Source organism: Leptinotarsa decemlineata, unplaced genomic scaffold, assembly GCF_025532065.1.
Source record: "Leptinotarsa decemlineata unplaced genomic scaffold, Ldec_3_MD MMD2_tig00001064_RagTag_RagTag, whole genome shotgun sequence".
NCBI classification, from domain to species: Eukaryota; Metazoa; Arthropoda; class Insecta; order Coleoptera; family Chrysomelidae; genus Leptinotarsa; species Leptinotarsa decemlineata.
Window position 1 is genome coordinate 13,136,688 of NW_027412558.1, and position 19,769 is coordinate 13,156,456.

A 19,769-nucleotide genomic window follows, 5' to 3' on the forward strand; every position below is an offset into this window, starting at 1 on the left:
TATGACCCTTATTTAAAGAGGGATAGACCTAAAAATGACTTGTTTTCGCAGTTTTTCTGAAAATAATATAGTCTATAATATCTACCTTGTAACCAAAACAAGCACTTTTCCGAATCAACAGAAAAACAATACTCTTCTCGACGCACGTTTCACCAACCAAGATGGCGTCTTCAAGAGATGCAGTTTTCCTTATTGGTGTTAAATTAAAGTCATCACCTTCAATCTATCCTTCAGTTCACCTTCATACTGTTTCCCAAGAATAGTTTTTGTATAATTCAAAATGTTTCCAGTGCAATTTTAAATACATTTATGACTTCGAAGCAATTACACGCTTTGACTCGCTAAGTATTTACAACTCTGCAGGACTTAATTTTGTTGAAAGGATATAAAAAATTTGCCAAAGTGAATCTATAACCTTGTAGAGTTTCCAGACAATAATGTACTACTGGTTGTACAAGGTTATTCAGAAAAAGTCTACATTAGACGTTTGAAGAAGAGCAACGTATATGTCCATATTTCTCACACGAGGATAATTAACCGCTCTTGAAAACTACTTGCATCAGTTTCACCAACATTTTTCATCTGGAATATGAAGACGTATCCATCTGAAGCCTACAAAAGGCTTGTATCAAATGTTTCTGACAAGAGACACAATTAGATTGTTTTTTATTTATTTATTTATCGGTCAAGTACACTACAGAATTATTATAAAATCCCAAATGGTACATCAAGAAAGTTTCAATTGTTGAAACCAGTCAAGCATTAGAGTTCAGTTATGAACCCAACAAGTAAAATCCTTAATATAACTATTATAATTGCTTGAAAATAAATAAACCTATTTATTTTTTATCAGTCCTATACGCCACAAACTATTAATAAAATAACAAATGGAACATAAAAAAAGAAAAAATATTAAAAAGACAAAAATAAGCTTAAAGACATTCAACACTAATGAATTAAATTATAAAACAAAAACATAACTAACTATGTCAAGTACATTACAGAATTGTAACAAAGTCCCAAATGTTACATCAATGTGCAAACAAACCCTAGAGTCAAGTTATTATAAAGGTATGCATTTTCATTTGTCAAATAGTGCCTTAAGTTCAAATTCAAAAAAAAAGACATGTACGAATACTAGAATAAGTTATGATTATTAAAAGAAATAATAAACGACTATTCAGAAGTTTAATGAACAATATCTTGATGAAGTCGTCTAATTGCCATTTTTTTGAATTCTAAATAAGACAAATGAAAAAGATGAAGTTCTGAAAAGTATGTTTTGAAATTTTTTTGAAGCCTACAACTTATTGCCATCGAGCATAGTCAGTCTTGTGAAATCGCAACCCAAATGAAAAAATGCGATTGCTTCTCAAGGATCTTGAGTTAACAGAAAGGCAAAGGTCATCTAAAGTAGCTGAACAATTGTAGTGGAAGTTTATCATTCTATGAAGGAATAGAACCATTGCAAGTTTACGTCTGTCTTCAAGTGATAATAAATCTAATACAGACAGCCTCATTTGCGAGGTAAATCCAAAGTAGGGTCGGCCAAGTTTCCAAATTATATATTTAGAAAAGCGATTTGCACTTTTTCAAGCCTCTCTTTATGACAAGAATAAAGAGGACACCAAATTACACTATTATATTCCAAAATACTCCGAACCAGTGAAAAGTATAATGTCTTTATAGCATCATATTCTGTAATATGCCGGGTATTCCTTTTGATGAATCCGAGCATTTTGAATGCTTTATTACAGATATTATTGATATGATCAATAAAGCTTAGATCTTTATCGAAAGTAATTCCCAAATCGCATAAGCTTTTGACAGTTTGAAGAGTTGCATCATTAATGGAGTAGTTTCCAATGACAGGCTGTCTTATTCTATAAAATCTCAACACATTACATTTCTTAATGTTAACTTTCAGACAGTTAGTATCACAGTAGGTACAAAAGCTATCTAGGTCATTTTGAATACATTCAATATCATTGGTAGATTGCACTGTTTTGAAAAATTTAAGGTCATCCGCATACAGATAGATATTACAGTGTTTAAACACTGATTTAACATCATTAATAAAGAGTAGAAATAATATAGGACCAATGTGCGAACCTTGCGGAACCCCTGAAGTTACATGAATTGTTTCTGACACACTGTCAGCTATCCTCACATTCTGCGATCTACCGGGAAGGTAGGATTCAATAAATTTCAAGTATCTGCCCGTTATTCCAAGATTATTAAGTTTTAAAATTAATAATTCATGACAAACTGAATCGAAGGCTTTAGCAAGGTCCGTGTAGATAACATCAACTTGGAACCCTTGCTCAAGCTTATTATTGTCATAATTCTCTAAAATGATTAGTTTCAGGATTTATATTGTAGTTTGCAAATCATTCTGAGAATAATTCATCACAACAGTCAAATTTCAATGAATACATCACTAGTTACGTCTTGGTCACTTTTGTATTTTGTTTTATATTTCTCTAATGGTATGACCGATGAAAATGCACTGTGGTTTCATCCATCAAGCAGTATAGAAAAACATCCATGGCTTTTCTGTTTATAGTTATGAGACATTTACAAAATAGCTATTTATGATATGAGTGTGAAAAGTAAGGTTTCATTTTGTGAGTGAAAAAGTTTGCGAAACGAGCGTAGCGAGTTGAGCAATTTCATGAACAAAATAAAACTTACTTTTAACACAAATATCATACAAAGTTTTTTATACAACTGTCCTGCTTTCATAATAAAATAGATAAATTTAATAATTCTATAAAAACACATTTTGACATCGTTAACTATTTTCATGTTATCACATTTGCTTTGAAGTGGCCGTGTCAGGTGACACCGAATCACCTAGTTACCAACAAACAGTATTGTTTACAGCTCACGCGTTTTATTTAAAGTCACATTTAAAGTTCTTGCTGGTGTTTAATGTCTTGCATAATGAAGAACAATAGTATGGAATTGTGTGTTACTTACGATATTGAAGAGGCTGCAAAAACAGCTTCAATTGAATTGTTACAAAAAAAAATCGGCTCAGCAGTACGACACCGCATATTCAAATTTTCTTAGCTGGTATAGACTTAAAAACGTCATAGGAAATTTCAGCGAAACCGTCTTCTCAGCCTATTATATCTAGAAGAGAAATCAAAAATATGAAACTCGTTAACTTTGTGGAGCAAGTTTTCAATGATAAAGTCGAGTGCGATCGTTAAAAATGGTGTCAATCCAAGAAAATATTTCAAAGTAATAGCATTCTTGAAGCGAAAAAATGAAAGTTATAGGCCCAAAGAATCAAAAACTTTTACGTTTGAACAAGGCCAGATGGTGCCAAATGAAAAATATTTGATGATAAAAGTTGCTACTATTTTCGGAATATACATGAAATACTCAAATTATACATGCAGTGCCAACCCAGTTGGTATAAATGCGTTTGGGAAAATGCCCTCTACCATTACTGAATTTCTGAACCTCCCGCAACCAACGGAATTTACAGGTCACTGTTTCAGAAGGTCTGCTTCTTTGCTAGTAGAATCAAGAGCAAATATAACGGATATTAAGAAGCACGGAGGATGGAAGTCTACAACAGTAGCTGAGGGTTACATCGATCAATCTATTTCTTATAAAAAGGCTATTGCTGAAAGAATAATCCCAACAACTACCTCCAGCGTTACAGCATCGCCCTCTTCAATTCAAGAATTGAATGTTAATGCTCATGAAATTGTCAACTCAGATAGTTCAAATATATTACAAGGCACTTCAACATCGCAAGGTATCAATATCAGCAGTTGTACTAATTGTACTTTTCATATTAATGTTCATAGATAATAATAATAGTGTAATCAATGTATATATTACATTTGTAACAGAAATTAATTGTATCTACCTATATATATTGTTCATAATGAAATTTTCTTGAAAATTGAATAACTGTTTTGTTTATTACTATTTGCTTTCAACCCTAGTGTTAAAATCATTTTTATCACGCTACTTTCCAAACATCAACTTTTGAGACTCTTGACAACCATTAAAAATGTCACTTTTAATGACAGTTGTACAAAAAAGAGTTTATGGAATTCCTTTTCGCCCCGTATCTTCGAAACAAAGCGCTGTATCAAAAATAATCAGAAGACAAAATATCCTTAGAATAGTCCAAGGAAAAGGCCTTTAATTTTTTGCCGTATGTTTAATAAACACCTTGTAGATAGTTGTATTTGTTGCCATTTGATGGCTCATTCACTTATTATGTAACTTGGTTAATGAATAGAATTCGACCTGGTCATAACGACCCACCGTTCACTTCATTCAAAAAACAAAATAAAATGAAATGTTTAACAAATTCCTTGCGCTAGGAATGAAATAATCGATCTTCCATAAAAAATTGATTCAAATAACAGCATCAGCATGTCACACATTAGTGTGATATTTATTAAAAGATCGTTTTGTGCCTCTACTCATATTTTATGATGGAGTGGAAGAATAATTCTTTTCCGCCGACTGGACGTGAACTATGTCTTCTGAATTACATTATTTTCTATAGAGTTTTATATTTGTTATTTTTGTTATATTATTGTGTATTTATATAATTGGCAATTGAGTCAAAAAAACGTATTAGCATTATCATCGCGTTAGGAATCACACGTTAAAAGGTAAGACCTCGTTGGTCCTTAGCTCGCACAAGTTTCTCAACTTCTGAGAGTTGTCGTTCGTATGGGGGCGACATCTGATTAACGGAAAAACAAATTTTAAACAGATTTTTTTTCAAAAAGATAATAATTATTAGCTTTATTATTTTCATTTCACAAGTGGCCTTATTATACTAGTGCTTTTACACGACCAATAGTAAGCCGTCTCCATGAACCATCGCATTCTTAATTGTATTAATCTGACCCACTTATAATAATGACAGAGTAAGTTGGTACTATGGTTTTCTTTGGATTTCTATGATTTGAAAAAAATATATAATCATCAATCACAGTAAATTAGCACAATTGATTAATATAATATTTTTCACCTTGATTTCGGAATGCGAGAAGCGCATAAAATGAAGATACCGCTCACTCGATACATACCAATCATTTACGGTTACTTTATTGCCGATCATCGTGTAGTCTATCGCGATATTAATTTCCGAACATCCTGTAAAATACAGTTCCACTGGTAAACATAATGCAAGGCCATGCACGTAGGTAAAAGATGGATGCAACCTATGACCGCCGTCTTCTATGACTAACCAAAGAACGTGTGCGGAAAGCGCAGGTTATACATTATTTAAATACAGTGCCATCCTCCAAACAATAACAGCAATAATAAAACACCTCCTTTGTCCAGGAGCGTAGAAGTTGTTCATTAAAAACAGTATGTGAAAACATTTTTGTTCAGTTTTCTCCTCCACTGTGAAATTGGTATGGAATCCAAATAAATACAGAAAACAAATGTAACTTTTAAAAATTCGTGAAACTGTGAAATGCCAATATAACATTTTGAAAATATCTGTCGAGTAAAGAACGGTTAATATCAAAGAGTGTGCACTTTCACGACCGGATGTATCTATGTCATTGCTATTTTTCGTGTAGTATATCATTCCGATTAGTAACCTCGTACCAGTTCGACTAGTAATGCATAGTAATAATACATAATAATAATGATAAAAGTATTTACTATGATACAAAATTGGAATATAATTTATGAATAAAATTATTTATTTTATATAGAAAGAGCTGCCGAAAGAGCCCGAAAAATTAATCAGCCATTTGGCAATGATAGTGTTAATGAACGCAAAGTTCGGAGTTGGCTTGCGAAATTTTGTTCCGGAGATTTCAGCTTTGAAGATGGGCCCCGAAGTGGTCGATACAGTAATCCAGGAAGAGGATTTGAGGATCCTGTTGGAGACTGACCCAGTGGGATACCGGAAAACTGGGCGTCAGCTCCCATGGGGTTTTTGATGGTTAAAAATGTTTTGGAAAGGAAGAAGTTCGAAAAGTGGGTGTCCAACGATTTGAACGATCGTCAGAAATTGTCACGTTCGAGGCCTGTCCTTTATTTTTGCACAACGACCCTCATTGGATCGGGTCGTCATGTGTGATAAAAATTGAATCCTCTACGATTCAACAGATTCATCATTTTCCCTTTTTCGCATGTGTGGAGGATTTTTAAATTATCTTTATATATTTTATGTTTCGAATTTTGAAGTTGTTCGTACATTAATGATTTTTTATCCAAAATGACATGTTCATGGTACATTATACCAAAATTTCTACCAGTTTGGCCTGTATATATGGCGGGGCATTCATCACATTCTAGTCGATATATACCAGATCTCTTCCCTTTGTCTAATTCAGGTTTGGTATTAAATAATATGTTTCCTAAATTTCCGTTGGATGTGTAGGACGCTTGGAGATTGAATTTTGAAAGATAATTTTCAATATTCTCGGAGATAATACCTGTATAACATATTTGTGTTCTGGTCTTGTGGAAATTGATAACTTTCTCACCGGTAGAACTTTCGCGAATCAGAACCAAACAAACACGTCATTTGCCGAAACAACCTTAAATAAGCAAAATGAGATAAACATTTTCGTTATAAACATTTTTTCTGTCGATTAATTCGTGAATGTTCAGTGTCGGGGTTAAATGATGCCAAACTTTCATCACTCCGTTCCGCGAATGAAAACCTTCTCGATACGACACTGATCTCAGGTCTCTCACACGAGTCATCTTTCGCAGGTAGTGGACTCTCGAGCCAGGACGGACGCGGAAGGGGGCCTGCACCAAAGCGCCAGGAGGCAGTTGGAAGTGTTCCACAGTCAGATACCCGGTGGACGGTTGCACGTGGTGAAGACGCACACCGTCGCGACGAGCAAGTGGACCAACAAAGACGGCGGGTTATTGGGGGGTAATAGGGATTTCGAAAATTTACAGGTGAGTGAAAAATTATTTCAATATTGTAATGCGTCATTTTATTCGAAACCGCCTACTCTGTGTTGATTGCGTTTTAATTTCATTGGGCGTGGACCTAGTTTGAAATTCAGTAAAATAAGTTGCACGTACCAATCAAGTCAACCTATGTAATATTGGATAGATTTGCAGAAGAATTCAAACCCAAATTTTAATCATGAAAACTATTAACTTTATTATCCGGTCAAGTTAGACCAAAAAATAGGAGTGAAGGTGCAAAAATTGGCATCCAGCTCAAAATCGGTAAGATTGTTCAAAACACTATCATAAATGAAATTTAAAAAATCCTCATCGATCCTGTACCTGGAAAAAAAGTTACTCGGGGTCAAAAGTCACAAAAACGGGCTTCTCGCGATTTTCGAAAAAAAGGTCAATTTTATCATGAATTTTGTTAGCAAAAATTGTAGATCAGATAATTATTAATGAAAAATTTCTTAATACTTTTTTCCTCAAAGCCACCGTTTCTGATATATAACGATTCAAAACGTAATAAGAGTTGTAATTGTCATAATTTGCACACCCCACGACACCTTTCAACGTGGTTTTGCCGATAGGCCTTTACCACAGATCTGTTGTGATTCTGTTCAATTTGAAACTATTAAAAAATAAATAATATTGGCAAGGGTTGAAAATGATGAAAGTGGTATAAAATTAAAAAATTTGGAAAATTAATTCGTCTGATTCATAATTCTCTAATACTTCTACTTCTTCTTCTTTTTATTCTTCTCCTAATTATTCCTCTTCATGCTGGGTACAAGTAAATTTCCTCAATAGTGATACATCGTATATCTCCTCGTTGATATCGTAGATATCAATTGTTGGTGATTCAACTTTGGATTACGATCAGCCTTGACAATTTGTACATGCTAGAGAACAAAACAGTCCAACTTTTTTTACCCCATTTAGCACTACATCCCTTTTTACAATTGCAAGAAATTGTGTTTAGCAGTTTTCCCGGCGCAGGTGGGAGTAAAGTCTGAACTACCCTGTATCTCCGAAACGAAGCATTTCCGGGCACAACTATATGGATGTTTTCTTAAAATGCTCTCACGAATACGTCACGTTTTAACGTACTTTTCTAACACCCTGTATATTATATAACTGGGTGAACAAAAGAAGCTAAACAAAAATCGTGCTAAATACATCAATGTTAAAAACGCTTCTATCACCTTCTGTTGTACGTTGAATGTACTTTTGAAATACTGATGAGGTGTACAAATAGTGTACTGTTCTACTAGTGGAAAAACGAATACTGTGATTTTCTATTGAGATATGATACTCGCGATGACACTTCATAGTCGATCCAATTGTAGTCAGGCATGACTATGGCCACGTAATAATATCAAATTTACGGGTGGCAGACTTTTTTTCAAGAGTTTCCAGTTTCTGCAAGACCCAATACATTTTTGTGTACTTTCAACTCATTTCCTTCACAGTATAAATTTTGGTTCACTCGTTTTTCAAATAATGTAAACTTTCACGTCCGAAGATAACTGTCAAACCTTTTTTCCGTATTTTTTGACCGTGGTCTACAGGTTTTCATGTCTGACGTTTCGTCTGCTATCGCGATGGACATTAACTGAGTGGATCTACATTGGAACTACGAAAAGAAGTATAGGTACCCGTCTCTCAAAAACACAGGAATTATTTCAATAGAAAAGAAGAGGCAATGAACATTAATGAAATGTAACAACCTGTCTTGTAGTTTCTTCGTTGGGAGCAACAGGAACAACAACTCGAGCACCAACTCGAGCATAACGACCGTTACCTCATCGCCATCGATAATGTATATCGCAGTGGTAGTCGAAACGACAGGCATATGAACCTGCAGACCACAGCCAAAAACCCAGAAAATAGCTTTGACACAGTCACCTATTTTTATTACTGGTATGATATTGCTGCTACTGTTGTCAATATAGTCGTAGAGTTTGATGGACGAATCTGCGTTCGAGAATTCAACAATATCCGATCGGTTGTTCGAAGGGTCATGGACTCCATCACTTGGTGTGTTGTCTGCTTCATAGTTATCAACAGAATCATTGTTTTGACTTGACTGCGCTTCCATTGAGAATGTTCACTTCAAATATTCATAGTCTGTTTACTGGCCAAATCCTAAACTTTGAACAACTTTTGAGTAATCTAAAAAAGCTTACATCTAACAAACTCACAAACTCAGCCTCAAAAGCAGACATCTGCTTGCCTACAGTATGCACATATATTGCGAAAAGTCAAAAGCATTGTTTTTTTCCATTGACCCAGATCCAAATTTTAGGTAAGCAGTAGTCAATTCAGTATAGGAACTTTGGAAGATTTTTGAGCCGGACCAACTCCGCTTTTATACACACTTCTAGCAGACATATTCTTAAACAGAGGACACCCTTATTATAGCTGGATTAGATCCAAGAGTTCTTTATTCGTCCCCATTTACCCCTTTCTTAGAGAAATTCACTCAGTTTTGAGAACTGGCAAGTGTTCCACCTTTTCTGATACTGATGCAGTTTGTTTGATCCAATATTGTATTAGATTTTGTCTTATTTCTTACAAGAACTTGCATTAGTGGTGGAGAACATATCTTCTTCCTGAATTTGGACTTTATCTCTGTCAAACTCTCGAAAAATATTAGTCGAAATTTCGAGCACCGCTCTTAGAGCACCTAAAGTATTTTCTTATAGTGCTTGTGCTTTGTCCTTAATAAATATCGAAATTGAAGTCGGAATTTTCAAAAAAAAAACAAATATGCGGTGTTTACGATGTTTACATTTGCATAACCTCAACACGTGTTTTGCTACACGATAGCTTCATCAAGCGTTTTCATTTGAATACAGAAGAAATAACAATGTCAACAATCAGATATAGATTCAATTCTGACAGTGTCATTATTTTCCGGGTTTGAAGGCTGTGGATTTTGGAACTCTTCCCGACGTTTCGCTGACGCGAGTGGCTAGCTTCCTCAGAGGTTTATGCATCCTGAGTTGTTATCTCCGATGGCTGGATATTACGGCTGCGTAACGCGTATTTATGTTGACTCCTCAGATAGTTTGGTGTGCTAATACCTGTACCTGACTTGGGTGAATTCTGTAAAGCGTGTTTTGTCTTCATGTTCACCATGGATGGCATTCCTAGATATAGTAATCGAACGATGTGGTGCTAGATCAACCCACAAAGTGTACCCAAAATCCATGCACACGGATAGGTACCTGCACGCACTGTCGAACCACCATGCTAGTCAAAAAAGAGGAGTCATCTCCACTCTAAAGTAACGAGCTCAAAAAATATGTGGACCAGAGCATATAGAGGAAGAACCGGAACATCTTCAAGTGACCTTAAGATCGAATGGATACAGTGTACCCGAGATCAACAAAGCCATGAAACTGAAGAGTTCTACGGCTCAAAGCGGGGGGACGGCTCAGATGGTTGCACGCGCGTATCTAACTTATATCTCTAAGGTCACAGACAGACTTGGAAAACTCTTAGGAAATCATAACATTGGAACAGTTTTCAAACCCACCAAAAAGGTATAACAAATCCTCATATCGGCCGAAGACAAAAAGAGCTCACTGTCAGTACCAGGAGTTTATTGCATACCATGCACTTGTGGGACGGTATACATCGGAACCATCAATAGATCAATGAGAACAAGGCTGAAGAAACTGCAGACTGATAACTTCAACAGAAAAAAATGCTGTGTACTTCAATCGAATATGAAACCCCATTTCTAAGAAGTTCAAGAATAGCAAACAGCATGACGACAGGTATAAAAGGGTCAACGAATGTTATTAACAATTTTCCAAATCCAGGTACAGGTATTATCACATCAGACTACCTGAATTAACATAAACACGCTTTACATAATTTACCTGTGCCAGGTACAGGTATTAGCACACCAAACTACCTGAGTAGTCAACATAAATACGCGTTTCGTAACCGTAATATCTCGTCATCGGAGATATCAACACAGGATGCATTAACCTCTAGGGAAGCTAGCCTCTCGTGTCAGGAAGAAATTTTAAAAATTCACGACCTTCAAACCCGGAAAATAGTGACACTGAAATTCAATTTTCAGTTTCGAAAAACTGGACGTAACATAAATTATATAGCAAATGAAAATCAAGTCAACAATATTTCCTTCTACAATGAATTTTTTTAGTTCATATATAAAAGAGGTTGTATAATAACGTAAGAACAGTATACATAATCAATCGGTATATAAATGTTATTCAAGAACAGTTCGTCATTATTAGTTGTTATACCGATAATTGTCATTAATTTATCTTGTACTTTGATTTCTATATTTATAAGTATCGCTCTCCCCTTTGTACGTCGACATTGACTCACCGGTGTGTTATTTTCTTAGCTAACGCTTTCCGGTACGTAGCTTTGATTATTCGTTATGTAATTGATGGGCTGTTCGTTATTGTATTGAAACCGTTTGCTTGTTGAACACCGGTCATGTGATGTACCTAATTTAAATTTTATCCTTCACGACAAATGCGCAAAACATCGCATACACTCGAATTGAATTGAAGTATTTCCCAGAAACTCGTCAGTTCCACACTGAAATTTCCTTGTGAATATTTTTTTCTTCAGTAGTTCGTTCTTCATATATGTTGTGATGTTCAAACCTATATTTCGGGTCTATTTTCTTCAATTTATTTCAGGCGAAAGTAAAACGGAAAATTAATATACCGGGTGTTTGAAGGTGGTTGACAATGTTATCCAATTATCACCACCCGAAGACGATTGTGGATACTAACATTCGAAACGTCGTTGAAGTACTTGGCTTGAATTCTTTTAATTTTCAATTTTCATTTCGTGTTACTAGTTCAATTTTTTTTATTGTTGCTTGTATTTTATTTCATTGTAATTTCAGGTTTTATGCTTGACATAATTGTTATTTTGCAGCTAATCTTTTTCATTTTTGTAGATTCTTTCAAGGATTTCAAATCAATTTATATCATACTAGACAATGGAAGTCCGAAATAATGAAATAATATACCGAGTGTCAACGAATCTATTAGACAAGTCATAACTTCTAGACTATTGGGTGTATCAAAATAAGATTTGGTATACATAAATGGTATGTAAAGAGGAGAGTTCTCACGTATTCTTTCCGGTCACTTCCGGTTCCACCGGAAATGGCTCCGGTTGTAAATTTTTAAATGGAACACCCTGTATACTGTAACATTTTTGGATCCCTGAGAAAGTTCTGATTTACGTTCAAAAGTTTTTACGCCTACTTAATTTTTTCAGATTCACTTTAGAAAATACATCTAGGTGGCCATGATAAGACGTAAACTAATCTAAGGACCTCAGGCGATATCTGAAAATCGAGCAGTTTTAGCACATTCCGAAAAAAAGATTTTTTGGCGAATCTAACGATACTAATTTATTTGCGATTGGATTACAAATGAATCGACTATTATCGACAAAAATACTTGTCAATAATTTATTTAATTTTGTCAAACACTTTCCGAAAAAAGGATTTTTTGACGAATCCAACGTTACTAATTTATTTTCGATTGGATCAACAAATTTAACAAAATCAACTATTAATTTCAGCGATGCACTAATATTTTTTGCAATATCCTAATTTCTATAGTTAGGCTATATTAAAGAAGAAAGTAATACAAATCGTGAAATTATGAAAGAACAAAAATTAATTGGCGCTCCGGGGCGACTTCATTGATTCCAGTGACGCATTTGCTTTTTTTAGCTGCAGGAAAACCCAGAAAAACCTGCAGCACCACATCATCTGAAGATCTTTCGTAACACAAAATGTAGGGCTCCAATAAATTCAAGACATCGCCAGAACACTTAGTGACACGACTGTCGTCAAATTTAAACCAGTCTGTTTTATCTTTGACCAATGCGTAATAATGGCAAGATTCAACACCAGAACCACAGTGAACAATGACTGCATGAAGATTATAATAGTGGTCTGCTAGACTGAAGTGTTCATCTATTTCGAACCTTCCAAAGAGTTTGGTGCTTCCGTCAAAGGTTGAGTTATGTTTGAAGATTATCAGTGTTATTATTAAATTGACTGGTGCCTCAGATATACTTGTTGTCTTATAATAGTCAGTTTGGCGCGTGTTTAGCAATACAGTTGATCATCACCCGTCAAAAGTTCCATTTTCAGATGATTCAACAATGAGTTTTGCACGGACTGGTTATCAGTTATATTAGGAAAGTTAGTTGAAGTTCCAGAAAATCACATTCGTTTTTGCTACCTCTTGAACATTTACTACAAAATAAACAAGTGAGGATTTTTCCAGCAAAAGATGAACAAACACAAGACGAGATAGACTGTACCCCAAGAATTCGGAACAATTATCTTGTTGTTGTAACGAGTATCTAGTAGACTTCAAAGACTCCAGGAAATCGCTTGGTGGAAAAGATGCTACAGTCTTACGAAACTGCAACTGCATGAACAATTGTTCAAGTTTGGTGAATAAGTAGAAAACATTCTCGTTCTCGTTCATTGTTATAACCTCGTTCTTGAAATTCTTCGTCGTGAACACTTGTAAAATATTATTCATGTAGCAAGTGTTTCCTAAATTATCTAATCCAATTTTCTTTCCAAGATTTTGAGAACAATTGTCTACTGATTCGTAAGGAAGAACATGTTTCACGGAATCTGTATCAGAACCATTTCTCAAGCTGCAATCGATCCTTCCAAGTGTTTCGTAGAGGGATCCTAATTTCTTAAAAATTTCGTGCCGTGACGAGATGCAAAAATCTTCATTCTTAATCCAATGCGGCGTACCACCCAAGATGGTGGGCTAATTATTTTTTATGCACTTCCATAATATGGGTATCAAATAATAGGATTTGTTGGAAATGATACGAAAAATAACATGATGAGACTAAATACAATATGGCGCACTCCCAAAGATAATGGACTCTGCTTTTTTAACCACTTGCATGAAATGGATATGAAATGGAAGAGTTCAAACGGAATGAACAGAATTGTGGATGGTCATACCAATTATTAATACATACGTGGACAGTTAAAAAAATACGGTGAATGTTCAAATTTCGCGAGCTTCGTAAATTCGATTAGCGATCTTTTTTTTTATTTTTCATGTTGGTACACTCGTTTAAAACATATGTACACAGTTTCAGCTGTTTAGCATGTTCAGTTTGTTGTTCGTGTTCGGTGATTTTCTGCATTCGAAAAAAAATTGATCAAAGAAATTGCATCAAATTTTGTGAAAAAAATGGAATTGGGTGCTCAAAAACACTTGAAATGTTCACAGTCCCATACGATGATTGTACTCTGAGTCAGGAGTTGCTGAGGATGTAGTCGTAGCGGTTGACTCATGCCACGAATTTTTTCCTGAAATTTTTAGCATGAAGCGTTTGGCAGCGAAGTTCTTTCCATAATTGCTGAATGTTTACAAAAAAAAACGGAATTGTTGAATGACCTCATCGGTGATCCAGATTTATTTGAAAGGGTCATAACTGGTTGACGAATCATGAGTATATGGTTAGGACCTCGCAACCTATCCCAATCATGCCGATGCACCTACTCATTCATAATTGCTTGTTCATGATTTTTTGGCAATAACAACGCCGTAATCATGCCTCAGCCACCGTATTCACCAGATTTGGCCGCCTGCGACTTTTTTCTTTTCTTAAAATCGAAGAGACCCATGAAAGAATTGAGTTTTGCGACTATTGAGGAGATAAAAACCGAATCGCTGTGAGAGCTCAAGGACATATCAAAAAGTGCATATCAGAACTGCTTCGAGGATTGGAAAAACCGCTGGCATAAGTATTTTATATGTGAGGGATGGAGACGAAATAGAAATTGATGAATAAATAAATATTTTTGAGAAAAATGAAAATTCATCCTATTTTTAACAGACCCCGTATATATTCAACTTAGTTGTTATAAATAAACGCATGTATATTGATATTTGTGTTGGCTAAAGTTACTGACTAGCATATCTAATATCCGAAGCTGAAAACCTTCCCTCGTAGTGCCAGTATAAATTGTCTTCTTTTTTTCTTCTTTTCATCTATTGTTTATTCACCAAGTCCATAGAAGAGTATACACGAACAGTCTAGGATGTTTACCAAAAGTTGTAGTTCGAAATACTTCGTTTGAAGGTGGTTGACAATGTTTCGTGGTGTATTTCATCAGTTCGGACTTCCATTGTCTAATATAATATAAATTGATTTGAAATCCAGAAAGAATCTGTAAAAAATTAAAAAGATTAACCGGAAAATAACAATTTTTATCAAACAAAAAACTGAAAATTACAAAAAAATAACATACAAGCAACAACCAAAAAAAATGAAAAAATTCAAATATTTATACGAGTTGAAAATTGAAAAAATTATTATTAAAAAGAAATGAAAATTAAAAGTTAAAGGAGTCCAAACCAAGTTTCGTCACGACGTCTCGATTATTAGTATCCACAATCGTCTTCGGGTGATTACCGGACTTATTCCTCCGAGTTCCGACTATTTATAGTTCATTCGAGTGTTTTCACCTATCCCCTCTTCCCTCTCTACGCTTCATTGGTTTTAGCGGGAGATGACTGTTTCCCGCTTGATTAGAGGTTTCCATATGTTACGTATTTTTACGCTAGCTTGGCTAAATGCGTTGTTGGACAACATATACGCGGCTTTTTTGAATTTTCTCCTAAACCAGTGTTCCTTCTTGTGAATGATTTCAGCTTGAACCCACTTGATGTTATGTTGATAAGTCCAAACATGCTCTTCTATTCCGGATTTCCTGGTTTGCTTCATTTCACAATGGAGAAGGAAGTCCACAACGAATTGCCTTTCCTAGACGTATTGGAGAAGAGTACCGACACTAAATGGAAAACACCTGTATATCGAAAACCCACTCACACGGGACAGTATCTAAACCAGAAATCCAACCACCATCAATCGACTAAGAAAGGAATCATCAAGACTCTACTAGACCGTGCTTTCGGGCTATGTAATACAAAGGTGTCGAAAAGGAACTAGGCATCATCAAAAATAACCTTCAACGGAATGGTTACTCCAGAATTATGGTAGAACAGGATTTAGCTAGAAGACAGCAAGAGCTCCACAAGGAAGAGGAGCCACCACAACCAGTACTTGTACTTCCCTACATCAAAGGATTATCGGAAAGAATGAGAAGGATTGGATCCAAGTATAATATCAGGAACTGCTTCAGATCTGGGAACACTATCCGTAGCAGCCCTACGAAAACCAGGCCACCAAACGCGGACTGCGATTCCAAGAATTGCATTTACCGGATACCCTGCTAGTACGGAGAATCATTCATCGGTGAAACTAAGAGACCATTGAAAGTTCGCATTGCCGAGCACAAGAAACACACACAGCGAGGAGAAATCAGCAAATCCGGAATAGCAAAGCATGCTTGGACTTATCAACATAACATCAAGTGGGCTCAAGCTGAAATCATCCACAAGGAGGAACACTGGTTTAGGAGAAAATTCAAAGAAACTGCGTATATGATGTCCAACAACGCATTCAGCCAAGCTAGCGTAGAGATACGTAACATATGGAAAACCAATGAAGCGTAGAGAGGGAAGAGGGGATAGGTGAAAGCACTCGATTGACCTATAAATAGTCGGATATCGGAGGAATAAGTCCAGTTATCACCCGAAGACGTTTGTGGATACTAACAATCGAAACGTCGTGACGTAACTTGGTTTGAAATCCTTCCATTTTTAATTTTCATTTCTTGTTAATAATAATTTTTTTAATTTTAAGCTCGTATAAATATTAAATTTTTTTTATTTTTTTTTTGGTTGTTGCTTGTATGTTATTTCTTTGTGATTTTAAGTTTTTTATTTAATAATAATTGTTATTTTCCTGTTAACCTTTTTAATTTTTTACAGATTCTTACTGGGATTTCAAATCAATTTATATTATTTTTATTAGACATTATATATTAGACAATGGAAGTCCGAACTGATGAAATACTCGAAATACTTCAATATTTCATTAGATTTTGGCTCAATTACACTTCTCCTGAAGTGTAATTGAATCAATAAAGTCGCCCCGGAGCGCCAATTAATTTTTATTGTTGTTTTTATTTTATTTTTATCGTTGTTTTAATAAAATGTCTGTTCTTCTCCTGAAATAAAATGAAACGGAAAATAAATAACAGTACTTCAAAATTGATCTGCCTCTTATTCATTTCCCTCCATGTACGCCTCTGAATTTGCTCTCATATGTCTCAACAACAATCAGTTGTTATCTGTCAACTAATAGCTTTTTTTTCGATATTCTACTCCAAGTACTATATAACAAACGTCAGATAGCAGAGAAAGTCAGTCTCCGTTAACGGTTGAACAATTTTCTCATCTACTCACCCCAGCCAGGCAGGGGTTCACCGTGAAGGGCGATACTGATGTCTGAGGCATTCATGCCGCCATCTCAAACTTAGTTGTGTACCATTTGTCCATCTGACAAATGCCAGCCGCAAGGCTGCCATGCTCCATCCCCGACTTAATCGAAGATGATCGAACAGAGAAAGTCAGTTATTTTTGACAGGTAGCACGTGAGCACAGTGGTGAATTAAATAGGGAAAAGTTGTGTATTGGAACTTTTTCTATTTGTTGTAGTTCGAACATTTGAAATGAATGAAAATCATATATTTGAAAAAAAGTCTTCATTTCAGCTTCCTTTGAACCCGCTGGATCTCACTCCGCAAAAGTCCAAAGCAACAGTAGGCAGAAGTGTAACCAGGCGACCTCCCACCCGTCATCACCTGAAAGACCCGATCTCACCTCCTGTCGATTACTCTAACCCTTTGAGACAGGCCCACATTACAGCCGCCACTAATCTGCATCGAGTTTCTCGTCTGTGTCATCAAATACACGAGTCAGCAGTTAAACAGGCATTTGGCAGGCGATCGCCTCGTCCTGCAATAAAAGACAGAAAAAACGGCGATGGCAGTGTTGAAATATACGAAATCGAAAGTGTTTCGAGTGAAAATACTAATACTAACGGTCACACTAATTTAGTACGAACGAAAAGCAGCAGCAGTGACGATATCAACTTGATACCCGAGAAAGATATTGGTAGTAACAAAAGTGCAGAAGATCTTGAAGATCTAGAAGAATTACAGAGTTGGAGAAGAACCTCTAAGATACGTAGGTCTTTACAGTTTCCCAAACAGAACAAAACCGTTGTCAGTACGAAACCTCCGGATTTGCCGGAAAATATCGGAAGTGTACGTAAAATCCGCGAAGATTTAGAAAAAGGAAGAAGACTGAACACGGCTTTAAGAAATAACAGTGTAGATCTTGAGGCTCTCGATCAGATTCTACAATCTATTTCGAGCTCCAGTACGAGTAGTGATAAAACTCCTGACGATGACAACGATACACCTAGAAAACAGAAACGAAATTCTTTTGTTACCGTAGAGTCGTTACAAGAAGTCAAAGGAAGGCTCAGGAGAACGAGTTCACCAACTAGCGATATATATAAGGTAAACAGTTATTTGAAAATAGTCATTTGAAACTCTCTCATTCAAATAATGGACTATCAGTTAATGGAGTTCATTTGAACTATGTGAAACTCAAAAACCATTCTGGCTTAACATTCGCAGCTTGACTGAAGTTGGAGATTTTGTAACTCAACCTTTCTACTATAATATTTCATTCGAGATCGAGCCTTCAACTCTTTGATCCTGGAGCAATCGTCTTAGCGAACTAATACTGTCATAAGTTTTTTCTCATCTACTGTTTAGCTAGGATACTTTTCAATACAGAACTATTCGACTTTGTATTTTCCGAATATAATGTTCATTGTTAGTAGGAACAGAGCAGTGATTGCTTTTCCATGAGGCTGACAGTCTAAAACTTTTATACCATTCCCCTTCAAAGACCCAGGTTGTATTTCTCACAATGTTCTTGAATACCAAAGTGAGACTTCTTTTACCCCTGGCAGAATTATTTTGAGCACAAAACGTTCTTCTATTCCACTCCGGTTGAGTTATTCGTTCCTTCGGATTTCAGTTACCACACCTTTAATAATCGGTCTGAACTTACCATTCAGCCAAACGTTTCTTCAAAAATACAGAATTTCACTCGGTCCACTAATCGTTCGGTCCACTAATCGTCCACTAAGCCTTCTAAGTCCTTTTTTCAATTTTCTTATGGTTTATTTCTACCTGTAATGCAAATTATATGGGTGTTCTACCTTTTAAAATGAATATTCTAAATTTTTTGACTTCTGGAAACGGAAAGCACTATCCTATATATGTCTCCTATATATACATTTGTATGCGGTACAATATTTTGAATTTAATAACTTCATTCAATAGTTCATACTATAACTAACGCCAGTAACTACAATTATACTTTATCGCACTTAGTTCACTTATTAACTGTCGCTTGTCTGAACTTCAAACTAATCTAAGTTCTGAACTATTCTCGAGAATTCTCAAAATGTCTTCACATGCATTATAGAATCCTGATACCTGAATGGTGAAGATGTGATGTCACCTATGGCCCCCTCGCAGATAGTACGTGTCCCTTACCCATCTTCCTGGATGCTTCTGCATCTGGTTGCTGATACGCCGTAGCTGTTGAGCTTTCTTTCCATTCTCTGATCTCTCTGATAAACTCGTTGTAGAAACTTTATTCGAGGTCGCCTAGTCTACACCACTTTTCATGTAAGGTGATAGTTGCCCCAGGTTACTCTTGATGCATGAGTAGTCCTCCTGTTCGACTTTGATGAAGTCGCGAACAAAAGGTGGGAATCGCACAGAGCTCAGTATTCCTTGGCAACTGCACCATACTTGGATACTCGCTGCCAATTAGGTCAAA

The 19,769-nt window shown here is 35.7% G+C and overlaps 1 protein-coding gene and 1 long non-coding RNA gene across 9 annotated transcripts in view; one reads left to right on the forward strand and one right to left on the reverse strand.

Moving 5' to 3' along the window:
* Positions 1-19,769, forward strand: part of LOC111507040 (uncharacterized) — a 415,477-nt gene that overhangs the window by 361,790 nt on the left and 33,918 nt on the right. For 6 of the 8 annotated variants that reach the window (XM_074175700.1, XM_074175699.1, XM_074175698.1 and 3 more), the window contains 2 exons: positions 6,730-6,924; positions 17,603-18,427. In XM_074175700.1, coding sequence (XP_074031801.1) covers positions 6,730-6,924; positions 17,603-18,427 — 1,020 coding nt within the window. The remainder of the gene's footprint in view (positions 1-6,729; positions 6,925-17,602; positions 18,428-19,769) is intronic. The other 2 variants (XM_074175701.1, XM_074175705.1) reach the window with 2 other exon arrangements.
* On the reverse strand, positions 1,600-5,493 carry LOC141482433 (uncharacterized). The gene is made up of 2 exons (XR_012465533.1): positions 5,076-5,493; positions 1,600-3,138 (listed from the first exon to the last, which is right to left on the reverse strand). It is a non-coding gene; the product is annotated as an uncharacterized lncRNA (long non-coding RNA).